Here is a 21,741-nt window from a genome sequence, read left to right on the forward strand (position 1 = left end):
ATCTTTTAGCAATTTGCTCTCAAAATTTCGTCCCTGGTCGGTGTGCAACTCCTGTGGAATCCCATGCCGGCACACAAATCCTTCCACGAAGGCCTGCGCTACCACCCCTGCTTCTTGGTTGGGGAGGGCGTAGGCCTCCGGCCACTTGGTGAAGTAGTCCATCACAACGAGGATATACTTATTACCTTGGCGGGTGCGGGGCAGCGGTCCTAGAATATCCATAGCCACCCGCTCAAGGGGGGCCCCCACCTGATGTAATTGAAGGGGGGCCCTCATCCTCCGTGCTGGTCCCTTTTTGGCAGAACAGGCGTCGCATCTCCGACACCAGTCCTGTATGTCGCGCCCCATATTCACCCAATAGAACCTCCGGCGGACCCGAGATATTGTCTTTGTCCTGCCCAAATGGCCGCCGGAGCGGGTACCATGCACCTGTTGCAATATGACGTTCTTGAATTTGTCAGGGACTATCACCAGCCAGGAAGTTCGATCAGAGGGAACCTCCACCCACTTGCGATACAAGATGTTGCCTTTCAATTCCAGGGTCTGCCACTGAGCCCAATATGCCTTTGTCTGCGCCCCGAGGGGGGTGACCTCTTCCCCCTTTGGTCTTTGCCCCAATTTGACCCATTGGAACACCGGCCCCAGAACAGGATCCTCCTGCTGGGCCGTGCTCCAAGCCAACTCTCCAAATTCCTCGTCCGCGGTTAGTGGCAAAATTGGCCCTCTCACCCGGGTTGCCCGGACGACGAGAATCGGGGCGGAATCGCCCAATTGCTCCCTCTCCTCGTGTCTCGCACAAAATTTACAGTTTTCCCCCAGACAAGGACGCCGAGAGAGTGCGTCCGCATTACCATGGGCCTTCCCGGCCCTATGGGCCACATCAAAATCGTACTGCTGCAACTTTTCCAACCACCTTGCAATTTGGCCCTCCGGTTCCTTGAACCGAAGGAGCCATTGCAAGGAGGAATGGTCAGTTCTAACCAAAAATTTCCGCCCGTACAAGTACGGGTGGAAATGGTTCATGGCAGCCAGCATAGCCAATAACTCTTTGCGAGTGACGCAATAATTTCTCTCGGGCCTACTTAAGGCCCGACTATAATAACCAATCACTCTCTCCACGCCCTCCTGTGTCTGAGACAAAACTGCGCCCAATCCTTCCTGGCTCGCATCCGTGTCCAGGGTAAATGTCCCGTCACTAGTGGGGTAAGCTAGAAGGGGTGCGGATGTTAGACACCCCTTCAATTTTTGGAAGGCCTCGTGGCACTCCCGTGTCCAATTTAAATCGCGTCCCCTTCTCCGTAAGCCGGTGGAGGGGACGGGCCAACTCCGCAAATTTCGCCACAAAGCGCCGGTAGTAGGAGCAGAGTCCCAAAAATCCCCGCACCTCTTTGATGGTACGTGGTGCGGGCCACTCCTCTACCGCTTTAATTTTGTCTGGGTCTGTTTTTACCCCCTCGCGGCCAATCACGTGACCTAGATAGGCCACCTCTCTTGCAAACAAAGTGCACTTACTCGGGTTCAGCTTCAACCCTGCCTGTCTGAGGCACCCGAACACCTGGTCCAAATTAGCTAGTGCCTGGGGGAACGTTTGGGCATGTACCAGGACGTCATCCAGGTACACCAGGCATGACTGCCATGGCATGCCGCCTAGTACATGCTCCATCAATCTCTCAAAGGTGGCGGGGGCGTTACACAAACCAAACGGCATCACAGTAAACTGATACAGTCCCTTACCTGTGGAAAATGCCGTTTTCTCCTTCCCTGCCCTATCCATCTCCACCTGCCAATACCCACTCTTGAGGTCCAAAGTTGTGAACCAATTTGAGCCCGCAACGGCATCGAGGGTGTCATCAATCCTTGGCAGGGGATATGAGTCCTTGAGTGTCACGTTGTTTAGCTGGCGATAGTCCACGCAGAACCGCGTGGTCCCATCCTTCTTTTTGACCAGCACAACAGGTGACATCCAAGGACTTCCCGAGGGCTCGATCACACCTGCGTCGAGCATTTTTGCAACCTGCTCGTCAGCTTCCGCCCTCTTGCTCCAAGGGAGCCGTCGGGCGGCCTGACGAATAGGCCGGGCCTCACCGGTGTGGATCTGATGTTTCACCAGGCCCGTACGTCCAATATCCTCGGTGGACAGGGAGAAGAGGTCCAAATGGGACCCAACCAGTTTGTGTAAGGCCTCCCTCTGGGTACCTCCCAACTCTACGCTACTACGATTTACCATCTCGCAAATGGGATCGGGCCAATTCCTACTTGTTATTGAAGGCTCCCCCCGGGGTCGGCTCGGCTGGACGTTCTCGCCCCTCACTGTCGCGACTTCCTCCACTGGGGTGCAGCCAGCTACCCTCGTGCCCCTTACTATAGTGCGTGGTTCTGTACTCACATTTACTACTCGGACGGCCACTACCGGTCCGTCCGTTTTTACAAGGGTGCGGCCCACGATTAAACCCGGTATGGACTGCGCTGCCACCGGTTCGACCAGGCCGCAGGACTCCTGCCATGTTGGGCGAGCTGCCCACCGGGCCGGCACTATCGCCTCGGCCCTGGGGGGGATGGTCACGGCCTCGGAAGCCTCCAGCTCCGCTCTCTCGGCCGTGCTCACTCCCCCTAACGGCAGCTCTTCTACTCCCACCTGCAGGATCCCCCGGCACAAGTCGATTTTACAACCGCTGGCAGTCAACAGGTCCAACCCTATTAAACATGGGTCGCACACCTCCGCCACCCAAACATCTATCTCCCTCCTTACCGACCCTAACTTGAGGGTCACAGAACCACGCCCTATGATCGGGGCCGTTACCCCGGTAGCAAGCTGCAAACTATAATTTTGCAGGCGCTGGATCTTATCCCAGCCACCTGCGCTCGAATCAAGGACCACAGGGCTGATGATCGTGGCGCTAGCTCCTGTGTCCACGACGGCGTCTACCCCCACGCCGGCAATTTTGCATCTAATTGTCAGGCTACCGGTTCCAATTTGGCCACAATAAATGACCTGTCGCGTCAATGAGGGCTCTCCTCCATCCTCTGCTGCCGAACACCGCCCTACGTGCCCGACACCTTCTAGTTTCCCGGGGTCTGGCGGGGGGGTGTCTGGGGTCGGCTAACCCGCTCCCCCCTGGGCGGAGTTGAGGACCTCAACTGCCGGGGATCATCCCGGCGCGCGTTTCGACAGTGCCGCGCCAGGTGACCCAGGCGGTTGCAGGTATAGCACCTCACCTGATAAGGTGCTTGCCTCCGGAATTCCAAATTCCCCCCCCTGTAGGTCCGAATTGGATTACCCGCTCGTGGTCCACCGCGGGCCACCTCCGGGGCCGCCTGCCATGGTCCAGGTCCTGCCAGGCGCTGGTCCACCAGCCTCCGGACCATGCCCGCCAGGTCAGGACCCACGTCGGGGGCGGGCCCCCTAAGGGGTCCGCCCTCCATCGGGGGTCCCATCTGGCGGACCGCCATTGCGAGACGCTCGCCCCCCCGGGCCAGGGGCCTCGCTGCTTCCCAACGGGCCGCAGCGTCAGCCGCCTGGCTCAGAGTCTGCGGGCGCCACATGGCGAGCTGTTGCCGGAGCTCAATATCCGGGAGGGCCTGGATAAAATGGTCCAGCGCCAGGCTTTCCCGGGAATCCGCTGCCATGCTAGCATGTGCGATCCCCACTGCGCGGCGAATGTCGTGGGCAAGTTCCCCGATGGCTTCCTGGGGCTTGCGCTTTCGCAGCGCGAGCTGAGCTTTAACAAGCTCGCTCTGCTGTTCTATTCCAAATCGATTAATTAGGGCGTCGCGGAGGGCTGGCAGGGTGAGAGCACCCGCTGGTAATGCCGTCAGCACCTCCGCCGCCGCGCCGCGCAATGCGGCCACCAGGTGTACTCCACCTTCGTCCTCACCCCAACCGTTACCCTTACACACACAGTCGAACTGCGCCAGGTACGCGCGTAGATCACTCTTGCCGTCATACGGCGCGAGTGGGACCTTGTGGGACCACCTCGTATGCGAGTCGTTGCCCGCCGGCCGGACCCCGTGCGTCGCCCCTTGCGGGGTCAGCGCGGGGCCGAACCGGCCGGGCCCCCACAGTACACTACCCCCAAGGGGCTCTCGTGCCTCCCCGGTCCCTCCAACAACTACCCCTGTTGGTGTCGATGCATGGGTCACACCTCCGCAACCCGCTACCCATTCCATACCACCACAACCTTGCTCACCCACACCTCGCACCTCTCGTTCCATACCCTCCGGACCAGCCATACACCTCACTCTTGGCCTCTCACGAACATCCGGGTCTATCTCGACCCCCAAGCTTATTAAATCACCTGGCGCATCATACGCACGACCATATTGGTCACCACTTACACCGGGTCCTCTTTCTCTTCGCTTCTCCTCCATCACCTGCGAATCCCTCATCCGGTTAATGAGCACATCATCACGATCCGAACACAGACTTTGGACCAATTCTTTTACTTCCTCCTTTATCTCTTTCTTATCCTCTCTCCGTCGCTTCTTAATTTCGCTCACCCCTTCTTCCACTTCCTCTAATTTTTGCTTCATCTCCTTCATCTCTTCGTGCGCCCCTTTAAGTTCTTCCTCTAACTCCACTTTATTTTTTTCTATGTGCTCCCGCACCTCCCGCTCTTTAACCTCCATTACCTCTACCACCTTGTCCATTTTCCTCGTCAGGTCCTCATGTACCGTCTGGCACTCTTTTTTAATTACCCCTACGTCCTTTTTCATCTCCTTCTGTGTCGATTTTAAACCCTCTATTACCGCTGTGTTCTTCTTTACCTGGTCCCCCAGCTCCTTTTGTCCCACTGTCAGTTGTTCTACTCCCAGCGTCAACTCCTCTATACCACCTTGCAATTTTACAGTCCCCTTTCTCACCTCTTTCTCCATGCGCTCCTTACAGTGCCTCACCTCCTCGCGCACTCCTCCGACCTCCTCACTCACTCCTCTTCTGATCTCCTCTCCCATCACTTGCATCTCCTGCCCAGATGCCACCCTCATCTGCTCCATTTCCTCCCTGTGAGCATCCAGTTTGGTTTCTACCCCCATTCTGACCCCCTCTATCTGCTGCTCCATTTGTTTAACTTCCCTTTCCGCTTGGTCCCTCATGTCCCTCAATTTGCCTTCCATACTGTTTTCTAACCCCTCTAACCCTTTTTGCATCCCTTCCATTTGATTCTCTTGAGCGGCCATTCTGTTTTCTACCCCCATTAACCCATTTCTCACCTCTTTTATCCCGTTGTCTAACCCCTCAAAATTATTGTCTAACTTCCCAAATTTCTTGTCTAACTCCTCAAAATTATTGTCTAACTTCCCAAATTTCTTGTCTAACCCCTCACCAGTACCCCTCGCTTCGTCCCTCATTACCCCCATTTGGCCCTCTATTCGTTCCATAAGGGCCCTCATTTGCAACATAAAAAGGTTCGGATCCACCAGGGGCGCTGCCACGGTCACGGGCGCGGTGACCAGCGAGGCGCCATTTTGCGCGTCTGCTACCCTCGCTGCTTCGCTCTCCTCACGTCCCTCAATTTGGTCCTGGACCGACCCTGCCTCACTCTCCCCTACCGGACCCCAGCCGTCTTGATCCGCCATAGCGCGACTTGCAAAATTCGAGTTTCGTAAAACAAAACAAATTTCGGCCGCTCCAAATTTTGACCAAATTTTTTTTTTTTCCTCTATTCGTTTTTTTTTTTTTCCTTCAAAATTTGGTCGGGCCTCGAATCTCACTCCCGACACCAATTGTTACAGATACGACTTTGATGGTATGGTGGGCCGAGCGGGATGGCCGCCGTATCCGTACAAGTTACCCGATTGTGCCCGAATGTTGACTAATCGCGCTACGCTGGCTCAATAGGAAAGAAAAAGAAGACACCCGGCTGGATTACAATCACACAATACGACACCAGGGATACGGTTCTCAAAGGTTGTTATTACAATTGCGGAAGGTTTAGATTACAGGGACAAGAGGGAAACATAGGAAGGTGGGCACTTAAACACACTTATATTATCCCCGGACAGACGACAGGTAAACGCGGGACAAGGCTCACTCACACGGGGTTTGATGGCCAGGAAAGCGGGTAGCGATCGCTCCAGGTGCACCTGGCTCAGGGACAGAATCACGTACGGTGGTGTCCAGAGATGCGTGAAGGTATCACAGCGCTTGTGGGTCGCGACTTTGGTCTCAAGCTGGGGAGGTCGCTCAGCGCTCGGGAGGGTGGCGTCTTTTCCTTCCAAGCTCGGGGCGCATCTCTCGTCACGTCCGGCGCGGGGCCGCGTATATCCGGCGGGGAGTCACGCCCTCGCTCGTTAGCTCCGCCCCATATGGCATCGGCCCATGGCTTCTCATTGGGTGCGGGGGTTACCGGCTCCGCCCTTGACGAGGGGCCGACAGGGAGCCCCCTTCTGGGTAACCCCGTCGAGCACATGTTCAATGGCGGCCAACCGAGCCGGAGTGAGGACGCAAAGCCGCTGTTGTTGTGGTTGTTGTTGGAGCTTGAGATGATGGGAAGAGATGCGGGGAGGTATGGGAAGGTCCTAAACTCCTACTGGTGCCATATCATCACATTCTGGTGCAACGAAGAGTCATAATTAATGGAAACAAGTCCTTAACTGACATAGATTAAGAATAACTAGCAAGATGTCCTATAATTGTCTACGTGTGGTGCGGGGGACCTGGGCACGACATTTAATGGGGGAATGAAGGGGAAGATCGGCTCTAATGGGTGTTGTTTACAGACAATGGGACTAGGGAATGGGGTAAGGGGAGAGTTGGGGAGTATCGGAGAAAATAGGGGAATATTTACAAGCGGATATGGAGGCCAAATTCCATATTCGCAACAATATATATATATATATATACATATACATACATATATATATATATATACATATACATACATATATATATATATATACATATACATACATATATATATATATATACATATACATACATATATATATATATATACATATACATACATATATATATATATATATATATATATATATATATATATATATATATATATATATATATATATATATATATATACATACATATATATACACACACAACATATAATCTATCTATAATTCCAGTAATCTCTGTGTGTATGTATGTGTGTGTGTCGTTTGTCTGTGACCGCTGTTTCTCGACAACCACGGGTCCGATATACTTGAAACTTGCCAGGTATATTGCTGGGGACCCGAGGATGTGCCTTTTCAAGGTTTCATATTAATCGGAGAAGTAGTTACCGAGCTACGGCGATTTATTTACCAAACTCCGCAAGCCGTTCGCTTTGGCTTTGCGAATGGACCAAACCATTTCATGTAAATAGAGGGGGGGGGGATTGTCACCGTACTCGCAAGCCGTTCGCTTTGGCTTTGCGAATGGACCAAACCATTTCATGTAAATAGAGGGGGGGGATATAATTTTAGATATATATATAGTACGGGCATGCCCTAGTATATACAACAAACACAACAACATGCATTTTAAATTTAAGGCCATTTTCCCTGCTGGAGCGGGGGGTTAGCCTTGCGGTCCCCATGACGATCTTCTCCATCTTGCCCTATTTTCTGCATCTCTCCTTGTTAACCCCTTGCCCACATTTCTTCTTCCAGCATCTTTAGCCAAGTCTTTCTCGGTCTTCCCCGTCCTCTACGTCCTTCTACATTCATTTCCATCACTCTTCTCAACCAGTCATTTCATCCTTCCTCAACACATGACCAAACCATCTCAACCTGTTCCTCTTCACAGCATCAATCACAGGCTATATTCCCATCATTTTTCGCAATTCATCATTTGTCTTCCTCTCTCTCAACGATACTCCGCACATCCATCGAACCATTCGCATTTCCACCCTTTCCAACCTTCGTTGCTGCTCTACGTTCATTACCCATGTCTCGCTCCCATAAATCATAACACTTCTCACACATGCAGCATACACCTTTCCCTTCAGCTTCAACGACACTCCCCTCCTCATCAGCACGCCACTCAGTTCCCGAAACTTCTTCCATGCACATCTCACTCTAGCAACCGTTGCCGAGTCTGATCCACCTTCTCCATTCAGCATGTCTCCGAGGTAGCAAAATGTTTTCACACCTTCCAGCTTCACGCCGTCTCCAAGATCCAACTCAACATTTCCTCCATCTGCAGCTCCCTCTGTGCACACCTTACATTTGAATGTAGCTGCCACACTGGTTAATGACCCTCTCAGACCACTACATTTTTGATGAACCCACTCAGCGCACATTGTACATTGAATGGAGTTCACTCCGACACCCTTCCTGCACACAGTACAGGGCCACTTCCCAGTTCATTCCACCTCACCACATGCTTTACCACTTGCCATCACCTTCGTCTTTCCGATATTCACCTTGAGACCTTTTGTCTCCATACATTCCTTCCACTTGTTCATCTTTTCCTTCAGTCCATCCATACTTTCCACAATCAACACCAGATCATCTCCCACGGTAAACCCTCCTTAACGTTCTGAGCCAGCACCTCCATCACAGCTACACATAGTAGTGGACTTAGTACCGACCCCTGATGCACTCCCACCTTCACCTCAAACTCACCACTGTTCCCGTCCTTCGTCCTTACAGATGTGTGCGCTCTTTTGTACATTGCCATCACTACTCTGATCAACCATTCCTCCACTCCTAACTTCCTCATTGCCCATGTCAAAACTTTGCGTGGAACCCTATTGAATGCTTTCTCCAGATCAACAAACCCAAGAAACAACTTCTTCCTCTTCTCCATGTACTTCTCCTGCAACTGCCTCACAATAAAAAGCGCGTCTGTCGTTCCTCTTCCTGGCATAAATCCAAACTGCATTTCGTCGATCTTCACTTTATTCCTTATCCTCCTCTCCAACACCCTTTCCAATACCTTCATTCCATGCTCCAATAACTTTATCGCTCGGTACGAGCCACACTCTAGAGGGTCAACTTTCCCCTTGTATAGAGGGACGAGGGTACTCAGTTCCCAATCCACTGGAATGCGGCCTTCCTTCACCGCCAGATTACAGATCTCTGTCATTCTCTTCACACCCCAACTTCCTGCTGCCTTCAACATATCTCCCACAACTCCCATCGGCCCTCCCGCTTTTCTGCTCTTCATTGCTTTTATCGCTTCCTCAACTTCCTTCTCTGCCGGTCCTAAAACTGGGTTACTCTCTATGTTGCCATCCAATTCATTCTCTGTATTCAACAGCATTTCCATATATCTTTTCCATCTTCCTTTAATTCCATCTGGGTCCACAACGATTTGTCCCACTTCATCCTTCAAGCAACTCACCCCCATCACATCACACCTCTCTTTCGCGATCTGCTTTGCAATCCTGAATACTGCTCTCTGACCCTCTTCCGAATCCAAGCGTTCTCCGAACATTTTCCTACATGCCTCCTGCGCCTTTGCTACCTCTTTCTTTACAGCCTTCTTGGCTGCCTTATAACTTTCATACCGTACCCTTCGCCTTCTGCCACTCCTTGAACTTCTTCCTCTTCTCGTCAATCCTCTTTCCAACTTCATCATCCCACCACCATGTTTCCGAGTGCCTCGGCGGTCCTTTTGTCCATCCACATACCTCACCAACGGCTCCCAACAGACTAGCTTTCATTGACATCCAACCACTTTCAAGCTCAACCACATCATCCTCTACCCTACTCAGCCTCTCTTTTAATGCCTCCCTCACTGTCACCTCTTTCAACCTCCACACCTTCATTCTCGGTTGGTACTTCACCCGCCGAGCTCTCCTCGCACCTTTCACCCTTATGTCGCAGACAACCAAGTGGTGCTGTGAAACAGCCTCCTCCCCCGGGATCACCTTGTGTCCCGAAGGTGCCCCCTATCTCGTCTATGCACCATCAGGTAGTCAACGGTTGTCGTCGACCCACCTGACATGTATGTAACAAGCTTATTATCCTCTTTCTGGAACTGAGTATTACAAATCGACAAATCAGCTCCATCAGCAAACTCCAAAATCCTTTCACCTTCTCCATTTCTCACACCATATCCGTAACCCCCATGAACTCCCTCAAAACCATCCTTACTCCTTCCCACATGTCCATTTAAGTCACCTCCTACCACAACAACTTCCTCATCTTTCACGTTTTCCATCAGCTTCTCTATCGCACACCAGAACTTGTCCTTCTCTTCATCGCTCCGACCAACCTGCGGAGCATATCCCGAGATGACGTTCACCAAGAGCTTTCCAATCATCATTTTCACCATAATCAACCTATCACTCACTCTCATCACACTCACCACACTGTCTACAAACTCCTCAGAAAACAGGACACCAACACCATTCACACCCTCCAGGCACCCTTGCCACACAAACTTGTATTTCTGTCCCTGCCTACCCTTCACCATTCTCACCACTTCCCTTCCATCTCGTCTCTTGCACACAGCATATGTCCACTCTTCTTCTGACCAATACTTCCACCACTTCTCCTGATCTCCCTGTCATTGTCCCTACATTCCATGTCCCAAACCTCAGAAACCGATCTCCACTTCGGGCTGTGCCCTGCCCATATGTTGTTGTAATTGTCATGGTTCTCTTTTTGAGGCAATTTTTTATGGCCGGATGCCCTTCCTGACGCCAATATATATACTGTCATCCCTCACTATATCGCGCTTCACTTTTCGCGGGTTTTTCTCGCTAGTATATGTAAAATTATATATCGGATTTTTCATTACATCGCGGGATTCTGCGGCCTATAGGTATTTTAATTTTTTTAGATTTTAATTATTTTTGCGGTAAAATAAGCATTTTCTAGCGCACTTTATACTTTATACGCGAAACACCCTGCAGCACCTGGTCGAGGCTATGGACTCGGACGAAAACTTCTCGCTGAAGGCGTACTGGCGTGAGTACACCATTGCAACGTGTCTGCAAAATATTCAGATGGCCATAAAGGAGATGAAGACAGAAACTTTGAATGCCTGCTGGAAACAATTGTGGCCAGAAGTCGTCCACGATTACGTGTACAAGGGTTTCTCTCCTGACGAAGTCCACCACTCTGCAGTAGATAAGGCAGTGAAGCTGGCAAAATTACTAGGAGATGGCTTCAACGATATGACTCCCGATGACGTTGAGGAGCTGCTCGAGACCCACTCAGATCCGTTAACGGACGAAGACCTGGCGGAGATGACGAAGTCAGCAGGTGAGGAAGAAGAAGAGGAAGAAGAGGGTCCAGGGGATGAAGAAGAAGAAGGCCTATCACTGGAATGCCTCACAACCCTAGTGAGAATGGCAAAAGAACTTAAGGAAAGGGCTGAAGAATGGGACCCCAAGATGATTCGTTCGTTGAAGTTCAGAAATGTAATCGACGGAGGCATTGAAGTCTATAAAAACCTCCTCGCCCAGAAGAAAAGGCAGCGCCAGCAACTGCCCATCACTATGTTCCTCACCCGAAAAAAGAAAGAAGACACGCCTACGTCTTCAGCATGAAAAGAAGTTCCGGACGACGACGAAGATACTGCACCACCTGACGAGGCGCCTGCTGAAGTGGCGCCTTCAGAAGAGCTGTAATGCTCTTCTTTGCTGTGCAGTACAGTAAAAACTATTATTGATATACTTACCCAGTATCTATTACAGTATTTTCAAATATACTGTACAGCTATATATACACGTACAAATATTTTTCTAATACGTAAGGATGGGTCTCAAAAGTGTGTTTAAGAGTGTAGAAAGGGTTTATAAGAGCGTGGGAAAGGTTTATAAGAGTATGGGGAGGGTTTTTAAAGGCTTAAAATATATAAAAATAATAAAATTAATATATGGTTTCTACTTCGCGGATTTTCACCTATCACGGGGGGTTCTGGAACGTAACCCCCACGATAAACAAGGGATGACTGTATATATATATATATATGTATATAATCACATTTGTTGACGGGAGTTCTTTGGGTTGGGAGGATGGCCTCGGCTCTAGCGGTACACACACTCGCTTCTAAGCTGTCTAGCCTCCTGGATTTGAATCCTGACCCAGCTATAAACTGTCATCATGGTGTTCATTAATGTACGACGTAAAATGGGCATCCCATCTTCTGGCAGTAGTTGGTGGATGTTAAAGATCCCATGGTGTCCTTCACGAAGAGTAAGCGAGCTACCGCCGGCACCATGGCCAAGTTACAAATTCCTGCCCCAACTTAGTCGAATGTTAGGCCTGGCCAGCTCATGAAAGACTTGAGCCAAATATTTCCACCAGCCATCCCCACAAGAAAGCGGCAATAATCGTGGACATTAAAGAAGAAGAAGAGGAAATTGACTGGAAAATTACAATCTCATTTGTCCCATTTTTGACATACACCACATGGCCAAAAGTATGTGGACACCCGAATGCTCGTCAAACATTTCATTCCAAAATCATGGGCATTAATATGGAGTTGGTTCCCCCCTTTGCTTCTTTAGCAGCCTCCACTCTTCAAACATTGCTGTGGGGATTTTCTTCCATTCAACCACAAGAGCATTCGTGAGGTCGGGCACTGATGTTGGGCGATTAGGCCTGGCTCGCAGTCGGCGTTCCAATTAATCCCAAAGGAGTTCGATGGGGTTGAGGTCAGGGCTCTGTGCAGGCCTGTCAAGTTCTTCCACACTGATCTCAACAAACCATTTCTGTACGGATTTCGCTTTGTGCACGGGGGCATTGTCATGTTGAAACAGGAAAGGGCCTTCCCCAAACTGTTGCCCCAAAGTTGGAAGCACACAATCATCTAGAATGTCATTGTATGCTGTAGCATTACGATTTCCCTTCACTGGAACTAAGGGGCTGAGCCCGAACCATGAAAAACAGCACCAGACCATTATTCCTCCTCCACCAAACTTTACAGTTGGCACTATGCATCCGGGCAGGTAGCATTCTCCTGGCATCCACCAAATCCAGATTTATCCATCAGACTGCCAGGTGGCGAAGTGTGATTCATCACTCTAGAGAACGCCTTTCCACTGCTCCAGAGTCCAATGGCGGTGAGCTTTACACCACTCTAGCCAACGCTTGGCATTGCGCATTGGTGATACCAATATGTTTAAAATTATGTAATTTAAACTCAACATCTATCTTTGTAAGATAATACAGAATACCGTATCGTCCTTTAAGCTTAAACTCCGAGCAGTTGAAACGGCAACCATTTCCGGGACCAAGACGCACTTTGGGAATCACGTAAGATCGAAGCAAAACAAACGGTTCGTTTTCAATAAAGTAACATGACACTCGTGGCCAAAGGGTGAGCTAACCATTTTCTTTTCTTTTTTTCCCCCCTTATGAATCACGAACCACCGGGAACTGATCCCCCTTTTCCCATTGAAACATTACCCCGGCATTCGTGGCATTTTCAGGAACATATCCCCCGTGAATGTCGGGTCCGACTGTACAAGATTTTAGTTCCAACAATTCCATCCAACAGTAGCACATTGCTTTCTATCAGTGGCACATTGCTATCAGCGCATCCTTTTCTTTCCAAAAAATCATTTTCCTTCCATCAGCATCACCATCGCCGTAATTTTTATTTCCACATTTCAAACAATGAGTCAAAAAAAAAAGTAGGATGCAAACAAATAGTACACAGATCCAGGTGGATACAAATATAATTTGGTACATTATTATCAAATCTAGTTCAAATTATAATGCAATGGTTAAATAAATTGCATAAAGATTAATTATGGAGTAAACAAATGGATATTCATTGTATACGACATCTGAATCTGGGCTCCCTATATATTGATACAAGTTGGGTTGTGGAGGTCCGGAGGAGTCTATTAATAAGCTAAGCTTGTACAGTATATAGATCCCCATATATTACATGTAACAGTACAATGTTCAACTCTCAAGTATACCTTCCATAATCTGCTCTGTTCATATTCATTGGTCTTTAACAAACCTTGGAGCCTATATATGTACTGGTTATACCTATAGTCTCCTTTGCCGGTTATACGAGGTGGAATTGAGTCTGCCCGGTACACAAAGTATCCACATTTTTTAGGATCACATTTTGAGAACAATATTGTGGTTATTTGCTCCCACCGAACCTTGGACAACCTCTCGTCTGAGACTCTATCCGACTCTGGCCTTGATTGGGCTTTGTCCTGGTCGAGGCTGTACTGGGCTAAGCTGGGAGCTGACCGACTCTGAGCTAGGCTAGGCTTGGAGCTAGCCGACTTTGGGTTAGGCTAAACCTGGCCCTGGACGGCTCTGGCCTTGTCCTATTCCAGGCTGTACTGGGCTAAGCTGGGAGCTGGGGTGAAAGGTCAACTCAGGTAAAAATGTGATACTTGAGAAAAGCTGAAGGAATTTAAATCAAGCTTGGTACAAGTATGTATAATGATGAATCAATGTGGGTGGAGGCATATCAGTCGACGTCGTGACATCAAAGAGTGGAGTTCTAGTTGTTTTTTTTCTTTTAACATTTTCCGTGTTTTACTTTCGGGTTTGAAAAATGTCGAAATGGTAAAAAAAAACAAGCCTGATCAAAGGGAAGGAAAGAAAAATAAATTTCATTTACCGTTATTATTATTTTACACACTGTAAAAGATTGGACATGGAAGAGATAATGGGGCAAAAAAGCAACGGAGTGACAGTGGGTCCAGGGCCACATTTGGAGACAAGCAAGGAAATAACTTTTTTTTTTTTAATATTCCGAACAGTAATTAAATAATAAAAAAACTTGCTCGAGACGCACAGTTAAGATAGAAAATGAAGCATTAAGATGAACACTACAGTGACTTGACCATTATTTTGCATTGTAATTGTATCATTGGAAAGCGTAACGTGAATGCTATGAAAACAAAAGTAGGTTTGCCCGTCCATGATTTTTCACATGGCCTTTTTCTTTCGACAGGAGGAACAGCAGCAAAAAGCGGTCGAGTTGAGCCAGCAGACCCAGAAGAAGAGTTTTTTGAACTCTGTGTCAGGAAAATTCTGGCACAGATAGATTCCTGCCATGGATAGGGGAACAGGAAGTAATGTGATGAGCGGGCTCAAGGCCAAGAAAAGGGTGTGGCAAGAATGTGTGCAAACCATTGCAGACTTTAATTCCACTGTCAACTTGACCTGTTGGACCACTCAAATGGACCAGTTATGCCATGCGGGTGACACGAGCCTACTTGCAGACTGGTGAAAATACCACACAGCAGTGTGAAGTATCATTATTATTATTATTATTATTATTATTATTATAATAATAATGATCAATTTGTAGGTACAACACATTTTTTGTTTATAGATTGATTTTCATTTTGCTTTCCCCACGTAAAGATGAAATGTGTCACTGCATGTCTACAAAGCACTTGTTAAGAAATCCGCCAGCTTTGCATCATTAAGATTTGTCTGCGATTTTGGATGTCATAATTTGCAGCAACCTTGACCATGTTTATGGTTTCATCATTGTGGATCCTTCAACAGGGACTTGAAAAGACATGTTTTGTTTAGTTTTTTTTTAAGTAAAAACTTCCGATTTGATGCATCGTTGTCGGTGATTGCACTGAAGGACCATAACTCCCAGCCACTTGTTTTCACATCTCATCGGAGAGGGGCTGGTGTTATTACAGTACTACTTAAATCGGTCCTGGTGCCGGTGGTTCGTATGCGGCCTGTGGCTGCTTGGCTGCATCATTTTCTGGGGGCGCAGCTGTGCCGCTGATGCAATGCTGAGTCAACCCACCTGATGTTAATTCAATGGTACGGCAGGGGCTCAAACTCAGGACCCAAATATTTCAAGCCGGCCACCTTAACCGTTAAGCCAGCACCAGACTAAATCGGTGCTGAACCCTCTACTGTTTATTTTATTTATTTTTTTTAATCTGGCCCGCTTCACATTTCTTGAACTTACGGCATTCTCAATCCAAGCCAAGAAAGTAACGGTAAAACAAAGGTGAGCATTCACTTTTTGAATCCACTTTAATAAGGATCGAAACTTGGCTCTGTCCTTGCTCAAATGTGTGAACTTAGCAACACTCGTTTTATTTTTGTCATGTGTGTCACTTGACAACAACGAACATTTAATGTTTGGTGCCCAGGAGCAGATAGCATGCATTCTTACCAGGCCGCTGATCCGTTTGATGCAACTGCTATGATGTGACGAGCACCTGTGCCATCGTGGTCAGGTTGTTAACGTCTGCGCACGTGTTGGAAACAACATAACTGTGAGGATCTTTTCAAGGGGGTTTAACACCATTTTTGTTCACCAGATAAAAAGCAGGCAAGACCAAAATCTTATACAAATTCAAAAGGCTGGATAAGAGCAACCCTTAATTTGCATTAGAGGGAATCGAGCTTGTACCAAACCATATCCAATCACATGATCAACAGCCATGAGATGCTAAAAAGATGATTGGGGTTTGTATTTGAAAATATAAAACGTCAAGGACACTTAGATGCAAGATAAGGTAATTTGACTCATCATACTCGAGATTTATCCTCACACAACTATATATATATATATTCTTACATTTAAAGTATCTCACTTTTAATTGAATGTATTATAACAGCCTCCCTTTCTGGATCCCATTTAAACCTTGGCATGAGAATTTAGCAAGGATACTGCCTGGCAGGGTAATTTTTTTGTTTCTTTTGAGGGACACTATTGTTCCTTGGACGTCTACAACCTAAATGCAGACAGAATGACTGGCTATGATCCAATCTGATGGAGGACCTGCTCCGAAATGTAGCATTCTCTGGTGGTGATGTACCAGGACGGCAGTTATACTTAGATTTGGCTCCATGGGGGAACAAATTCAGGAGCAGGCAGCGTGATGACGAGCAACACACCAAATTAGTTAACTGGTCAACTCCCTCGGCCAACAACATTCAGTTTTCCATGAACCTCCAGTCCTCCAGCAGCTAAGTACTAACCGGGCCTGACCACAGCTTACGCACTGAGGCTGAAAATTGTCAGGTGATCAATCATTGACATTCATATTGCGACTTATAAAGATCGGATGTTGCAAATAAATTGTTCATTATGTCAGAGGGCAAGTTTAAAATTCGGGATAATAGCATCCGTTTTTGGCGAGAATTGAAAAGAAACAGGAAAACCAAGTTATTTCTGTGTGTAAATGCTGGTATTAATTAATAACTAGGCTAGGCATGGCTAGGGCATGCCCGTACGTGGGTGCAATGCCCGTACGTGGGTACGTGGGTACGTGGGTGCGAGTACGGTGACAATCCCCCCCCCCCCTCTATTTACATGAAATGGTTTGGTCCATGAAATGGTTTGGTCCATTCGCAACGCCAAAGCGAACGGCGAACGGCTTGCGAGTACGGTGACAATCCCCCCCCTCTATTTACATGAAATGGTTTGGTCCATTCGCAACGACCACAGAACCCCCCCCCCCCCCCCTCTATTTACATGAAATGGTTTGGTCCATTCGCAACGCCAAAGCGAACGGCGAACGGCTAAATCGCCATAGCTCGGTAACTACTTGTCCGATTAATTTCAAACCTTGAAAAGGCACATCCTCGGGTCCCCAGCAATATACCTGGCAAGTTTCAAGTATATCGGACCCGTGGTTGTCGAGAAACAGCGGTCACAGACATACAAACATACAAACATACAAACAAACAAACAAACATACACACAGAGATTAGTGGAATTATAGATAGATAGATAATACAATTTCCTGACAAGGAACTTTGATGTAGGAGGAGGCCATTAGGCCCATCAAAGGCTGCACTATTATTACCAACATATGGTTGTTTGCCCATACTATACCATTCCTAAATGCTGAGCGTCGAGCAAGGAAGCAGTACGGACAATTTTTAGTTCTTGGTATGACTTGGCGGCCGGGATTTGAACCGCCGACCTCTCAAGCTCAGAGCGGACGCTCTGACCATTACACCACCGTGGCTGCTGGTTAAGCACCAACACGTGTTATCTGCCATAAACAAAGCTCAAACTGCATTTCAAAAGAAAAGGCAAATCTCCAAACTCACAATTACCTTCCATTTCCCCTCCAAATATAGCAAAGTGATGTAAATTAAATTTAAAGAATACATACATGTTACGAATGTTTTTTTTGTTTTCTTTTCATTGGGATTATCTTCCAAATATCTAACTGAGGAATGGTAACATGTAATGGATTGATTTGGTGATTTCTACATGTTTCAGCTCGAGTCGAGTCTTTTTGGATTTTCTGCTTCCTGATAAAAGATGATATTGTGCATCAGTCTGTTTATTAATAAACAGGATGGAAGCCACAGCACCAACTTTGAGAAATAAATAAGCACAGGATGTTACAAAATCTTAATTCTTTATTCTGATGAAAGGAACGCCTTTAATATACCGGATTCTCCACAAAGTGAAGTGCCTCTAAATTGGTAAATAAGTAGGTGTACATGTTCAAACATCCAGCATATCGTTTTCAATTCAAAAATAGTTTGACTACGTGAACACAACAAATTGGTTGTGCATCAAGTGTAAATTACTTGAATCGTTTGTAAATTGGTGCGAGTTTGCATACAGAGTCGAGGATCGCGGAAGAGTAAGAACGAAGAACAGATCAGGATGCAACACAACAAATGAACAGTAGAGAGAGGGGAAACACTAACAGCAGGGTTGATGGTCAAAATAGAGTGAGACGGACAAATAATGAGTGTGTGGAGGGGTGCCAGCCGAGGGCAGAGAGCAGTCCTCAATCAAACTGCGGATGAAGGAATTGTAAATGGATAAGATTTCAGGTGTGCCAAGGAAGGACTTTGTACGACGCAGGATGCTCACTCGGCGACTGGCTTTGGAGGCAAAGTTTGAAATGTGGTTTGCCCAAGAAAGATCATAGCTGATTGTGACACCCAGAAGTTTGAATGACTGAACTTCAAGAGGATTGTTAAGAAAATAGATAGTAGGATTTTTCAGACTGTCCTTTTAGAGAGAGATAGTGAGAGGTGTTTGACAAGCTTGTGATTCTCTCAAAGTCTGCAGAGAGGGAAGAGGCTGCAGCCTACCTATATGAAGGATGAGGGATGCCATGACAAGATGGAGTCACCAGGAAATAGATAAAGGGTATTTTCTGGAGAGTCAGAGAGATCGTTGGTGGAGATTAGGAATAGGACTGGGCCCAGAACATTGCCTTGGCGAGCTGACTCTAGTCTTAAGAAGGAGAGTAGATGAAAGGATTCTGTTGAGCCACACGTTGACTACGAGAGTGGGGGAAGTCAGTAACCCAACTGTGGCGTTGGCATTTGATGTCATAAGAAGAGATTTTGGAGAGTAAGGCAGGATGCCAGACTGTATTGAAAGCTTGAGATATGTTGAGAGAGCTGACCCTGATCTCAGGTGACATTGAGGGCCTCCATCCATTGTTGGAAGAGTCGGACCAGCATGCCGAAGGTGGAGTGTCCTCCTCTGAATCCGAATTCGTGATCTGAGATGAGGTCATTGGAGAAAAGGAAAGATTTCATGTCCACTGTGATGATGGATTCCATGACCTTGCTCATGATTGGAAGCAAGCTGATTGATCTGTAGTTAAGTGGATCCGTTTTTGCACATTTTTTATGTAATGCAGTGATGTTGGCTGATTTTCAAGCAGATGGAAGGGTACATAGGGTGAAAAGAGCAGAAAGAGATTGTGCAAGAGCAACACAGTATGTTTAAGATGAATGAGCTGATCCAGTCGCAGAATCAGCCAAGGGTTACCAGAAACTTTTTACCTTCTCGGGTGCAAAAGATAGAGTCCATGAGCATTTTGGTGCGACTCGGGTGGGTACGGAGAGTGAAGGAACATTTGGAAGCGAACACAGAATTGATGCATTCAGTGTTCTCACAAGCGGTGTCGGCTGTAGTGTGAGGGAAGGGATGGAGGGGGAGCATACACCAGAGACAGACTTCACCAGGTTTAAAATGAGGGAGACAAGTTTGAAATCAGCTGACCCTTCTGAAGAAGAAAAAAAGAGGTGGGGGCATCCTGACCATAATATCTTTGACATGTGGATAACATTTACAAAATAGAACAAGCATTCTGAGTATTGCGCTGCAATACATGTCCCCTACCGGCAGTCTGTCGTCCGGAAAACTGTTGGGGAAATTACCAAAGTTCAAAGTGCCATAACTTTGTCAAAAATGATCGAAACGTCATGAAGTTCGAACTTGATCTGTAACTTATCATGAGGAAACCATGTACCAAGTTTGAAATCATTAGCATTCAGAGTTTAGAAAAAAAAGTCCGAAAAACTGTTCTTTGCGTGACGGACGGACAGACTGACAGACTGACAGACTGACAGACGGAGGGACGGAGTACAAACCTATAGTCCCCTCCGGTGTACACCTGTCGGGGACTAATAATAGAAATGTAATTCTGTTAAATACACCCAGAAAGCATGGAGGTGGTAGGATAGCCTTGATGTATATGCACTCTCACCTCGAAGTAGTCTCACCCAGGTTTGAATGTCGGCCTAGCTATAAACTGTCATCCAGGTGTTTCACAGTCAGGTTGATTCATCAATGCATGTGCCATCCCTCGAATAAGCATTAGGTTGGGTGTCCTGTTCGCTAGCATTAGTTGGTGGTCATTAAAGATCCCATGGCCTTTTGACGAAGAGTAGGTGAGTTATCACCGGCGTGCTGAACGAATTGCAAATTCCTGCCATGACTGCTGTTTGTAAGATGAAGGCAGAGCACCCAGTGGAATCATTGCCATGAAAGTGCATTAGGAGAGAGAGATTGAAAAATTCCTCCAATGGGCCTGCCCGATTTAACGGCCATCCACATCAGCTGAGAACCTGTCTATCAGGAGGCTTTGATCATTAAATCCTCAAACCTCTCCGAACAATGGGTCCACAGCATTATACAGACTTGGCATTTAATATGGAATATATTTTTTTTCCTTGACTTGGGTTTATCTGAACTCAGTATATCAATCTGGTGAGTTTCTTTTACCCTTCGGTGATGTCTTTGTTGAAAGAACCATGTCACTGATTGTCTTTCACAGCAAGAAGTCAATAACAGGATTATATCACAGGTGGCGTGACAAAATGTAATGACAGGTACATTTGACGATTGGCTTCACAATCGGGTATATGAGGGTTGTTGCATTCTGTATTCGTGGAAAACAACTGCTGCATGTCTACAAAAGTTATTTCCGCTTCCTCTGGAGATGGTCCGTCAACTTGACAATGCTGTTTGTCATGGAGTGGTGGCTTTACGAAATTCTGGCATGAAACAGCGTGCTATTGCTCCGCAGTATGGCATCACTCAAGGTCAGGTGTCAAAGATCCTGAAACGAAATGCTCAGAGGGGTGTCCCTGCTCCAATACCGAGGCCAGGACATCCACGCATAACCACAAGGAGAGATGATCGCCAGCTGCACCGGTTAGTCTGCAATGGCCGTACCAAGTCAGCTAATCGGCTTAGGGCTGAGTGGCAGCAACTGACAAATGTGCCTGTATCCAGAAGGCTAGTCAACGACTGGTTCAAGCAGGCTATCGTGCCAGGCGTCCCCTGAGAAAGCCACGCCTGACCAGACACACAGATTGCAGTGGGCCAGAGAGCACCGTCAATGGCAGCCAGGACACTGGAATCACGTGACCTTCAGTGGAGTCTAGATTTCTGGTCTAACGTCAAGATGGCCGCGTCCGAGTGCGCAGACAAGTGCATGAAGCCCACAACGAAGATTGTATAGTGCCAAGAGTCCAAGCTGGAGGTGGTGGGGTGACCGTTTGGGCTGCTTTTCATGCAGGGGGCAAAACTGACCTGGTTGTTCTGAATGGAAACCTGAACCAGTTCAAGTACAGGGCCATTCTGGAAGAAACATTGCTTCC

The 21,741-nt window shown here is 47.6% G+C and overlaps 2 protein-coding genes across 7 annotated transcripts in view; one reads left to right on the plus strand and one right to left on the minus strand.

Annotated features, from left to right (window-relative positions):
• The window catches only part of TIMM50 (translocase of inner mitochondrial membrane 50), a 173,510-nt gene extending 158,060 nt beyond the window's left edge, over positions 1 to 15,450 (plus strand). For all 5 annotated transcript variants that reach the window (XM_068100800.2, XM_068100802.2, XM_068100799.2 and 2 more), the window contains exon 10: positions 14,831 to 15,450. In XM_068100800.2, coding sequence (XP_067956901.1) covers positions 14,831 to 14,923 — 93 coding nt within the window. In that variant the 3' untranslated portion in view covers positions 14,924 to 15,450. The remainder of the gene's footprint in view (positions 1 to 14,830) is intronic.
• FAM120B (family with sequence similarity 120 member B) overlaps positions 13,481 to 21,741 on the minus strand; it is a 39,691-nt gene continuing 31,430 nt past the window's right edge. For both annotated transcript variants that reach the window (XM_068100796.2, XM_068100797.2), the window contains 2 exons: positions 16,031 to 16,105; positions 13,481 to 14,927 (listed from right to left, as the gene is read on the minus strand). In XM_068100796.2, coding sequence (XP_067956897.2) covers positions 16,091 to 16,105 — 15 coding nt within the window. In that variant the 3' untranslated portion in view covers positions 13,481 to 14,927; positions 16,031 to 16,090. The remainder of the gene's footprint in view (positions 14,928 to 16,030; positions 16,106 to 21,741) is intronic.

The sequence above is a fragment of the Myxine glutinosa genome, chromosome 9 (genome assembly GCF_964187855.1).
Source record: "Myxine glutinosa chromosome 9, kmMyxGlut1.1, whole genome shotgun sequence".
In the NCBI taxonomy this organism is placed as follows: domain Eukaryota; kingdom Metazoa; phylum Chordata; class Myxini; order Myxiniformes; family Myxinidae; genus Myxine; species Myxine glutinosa.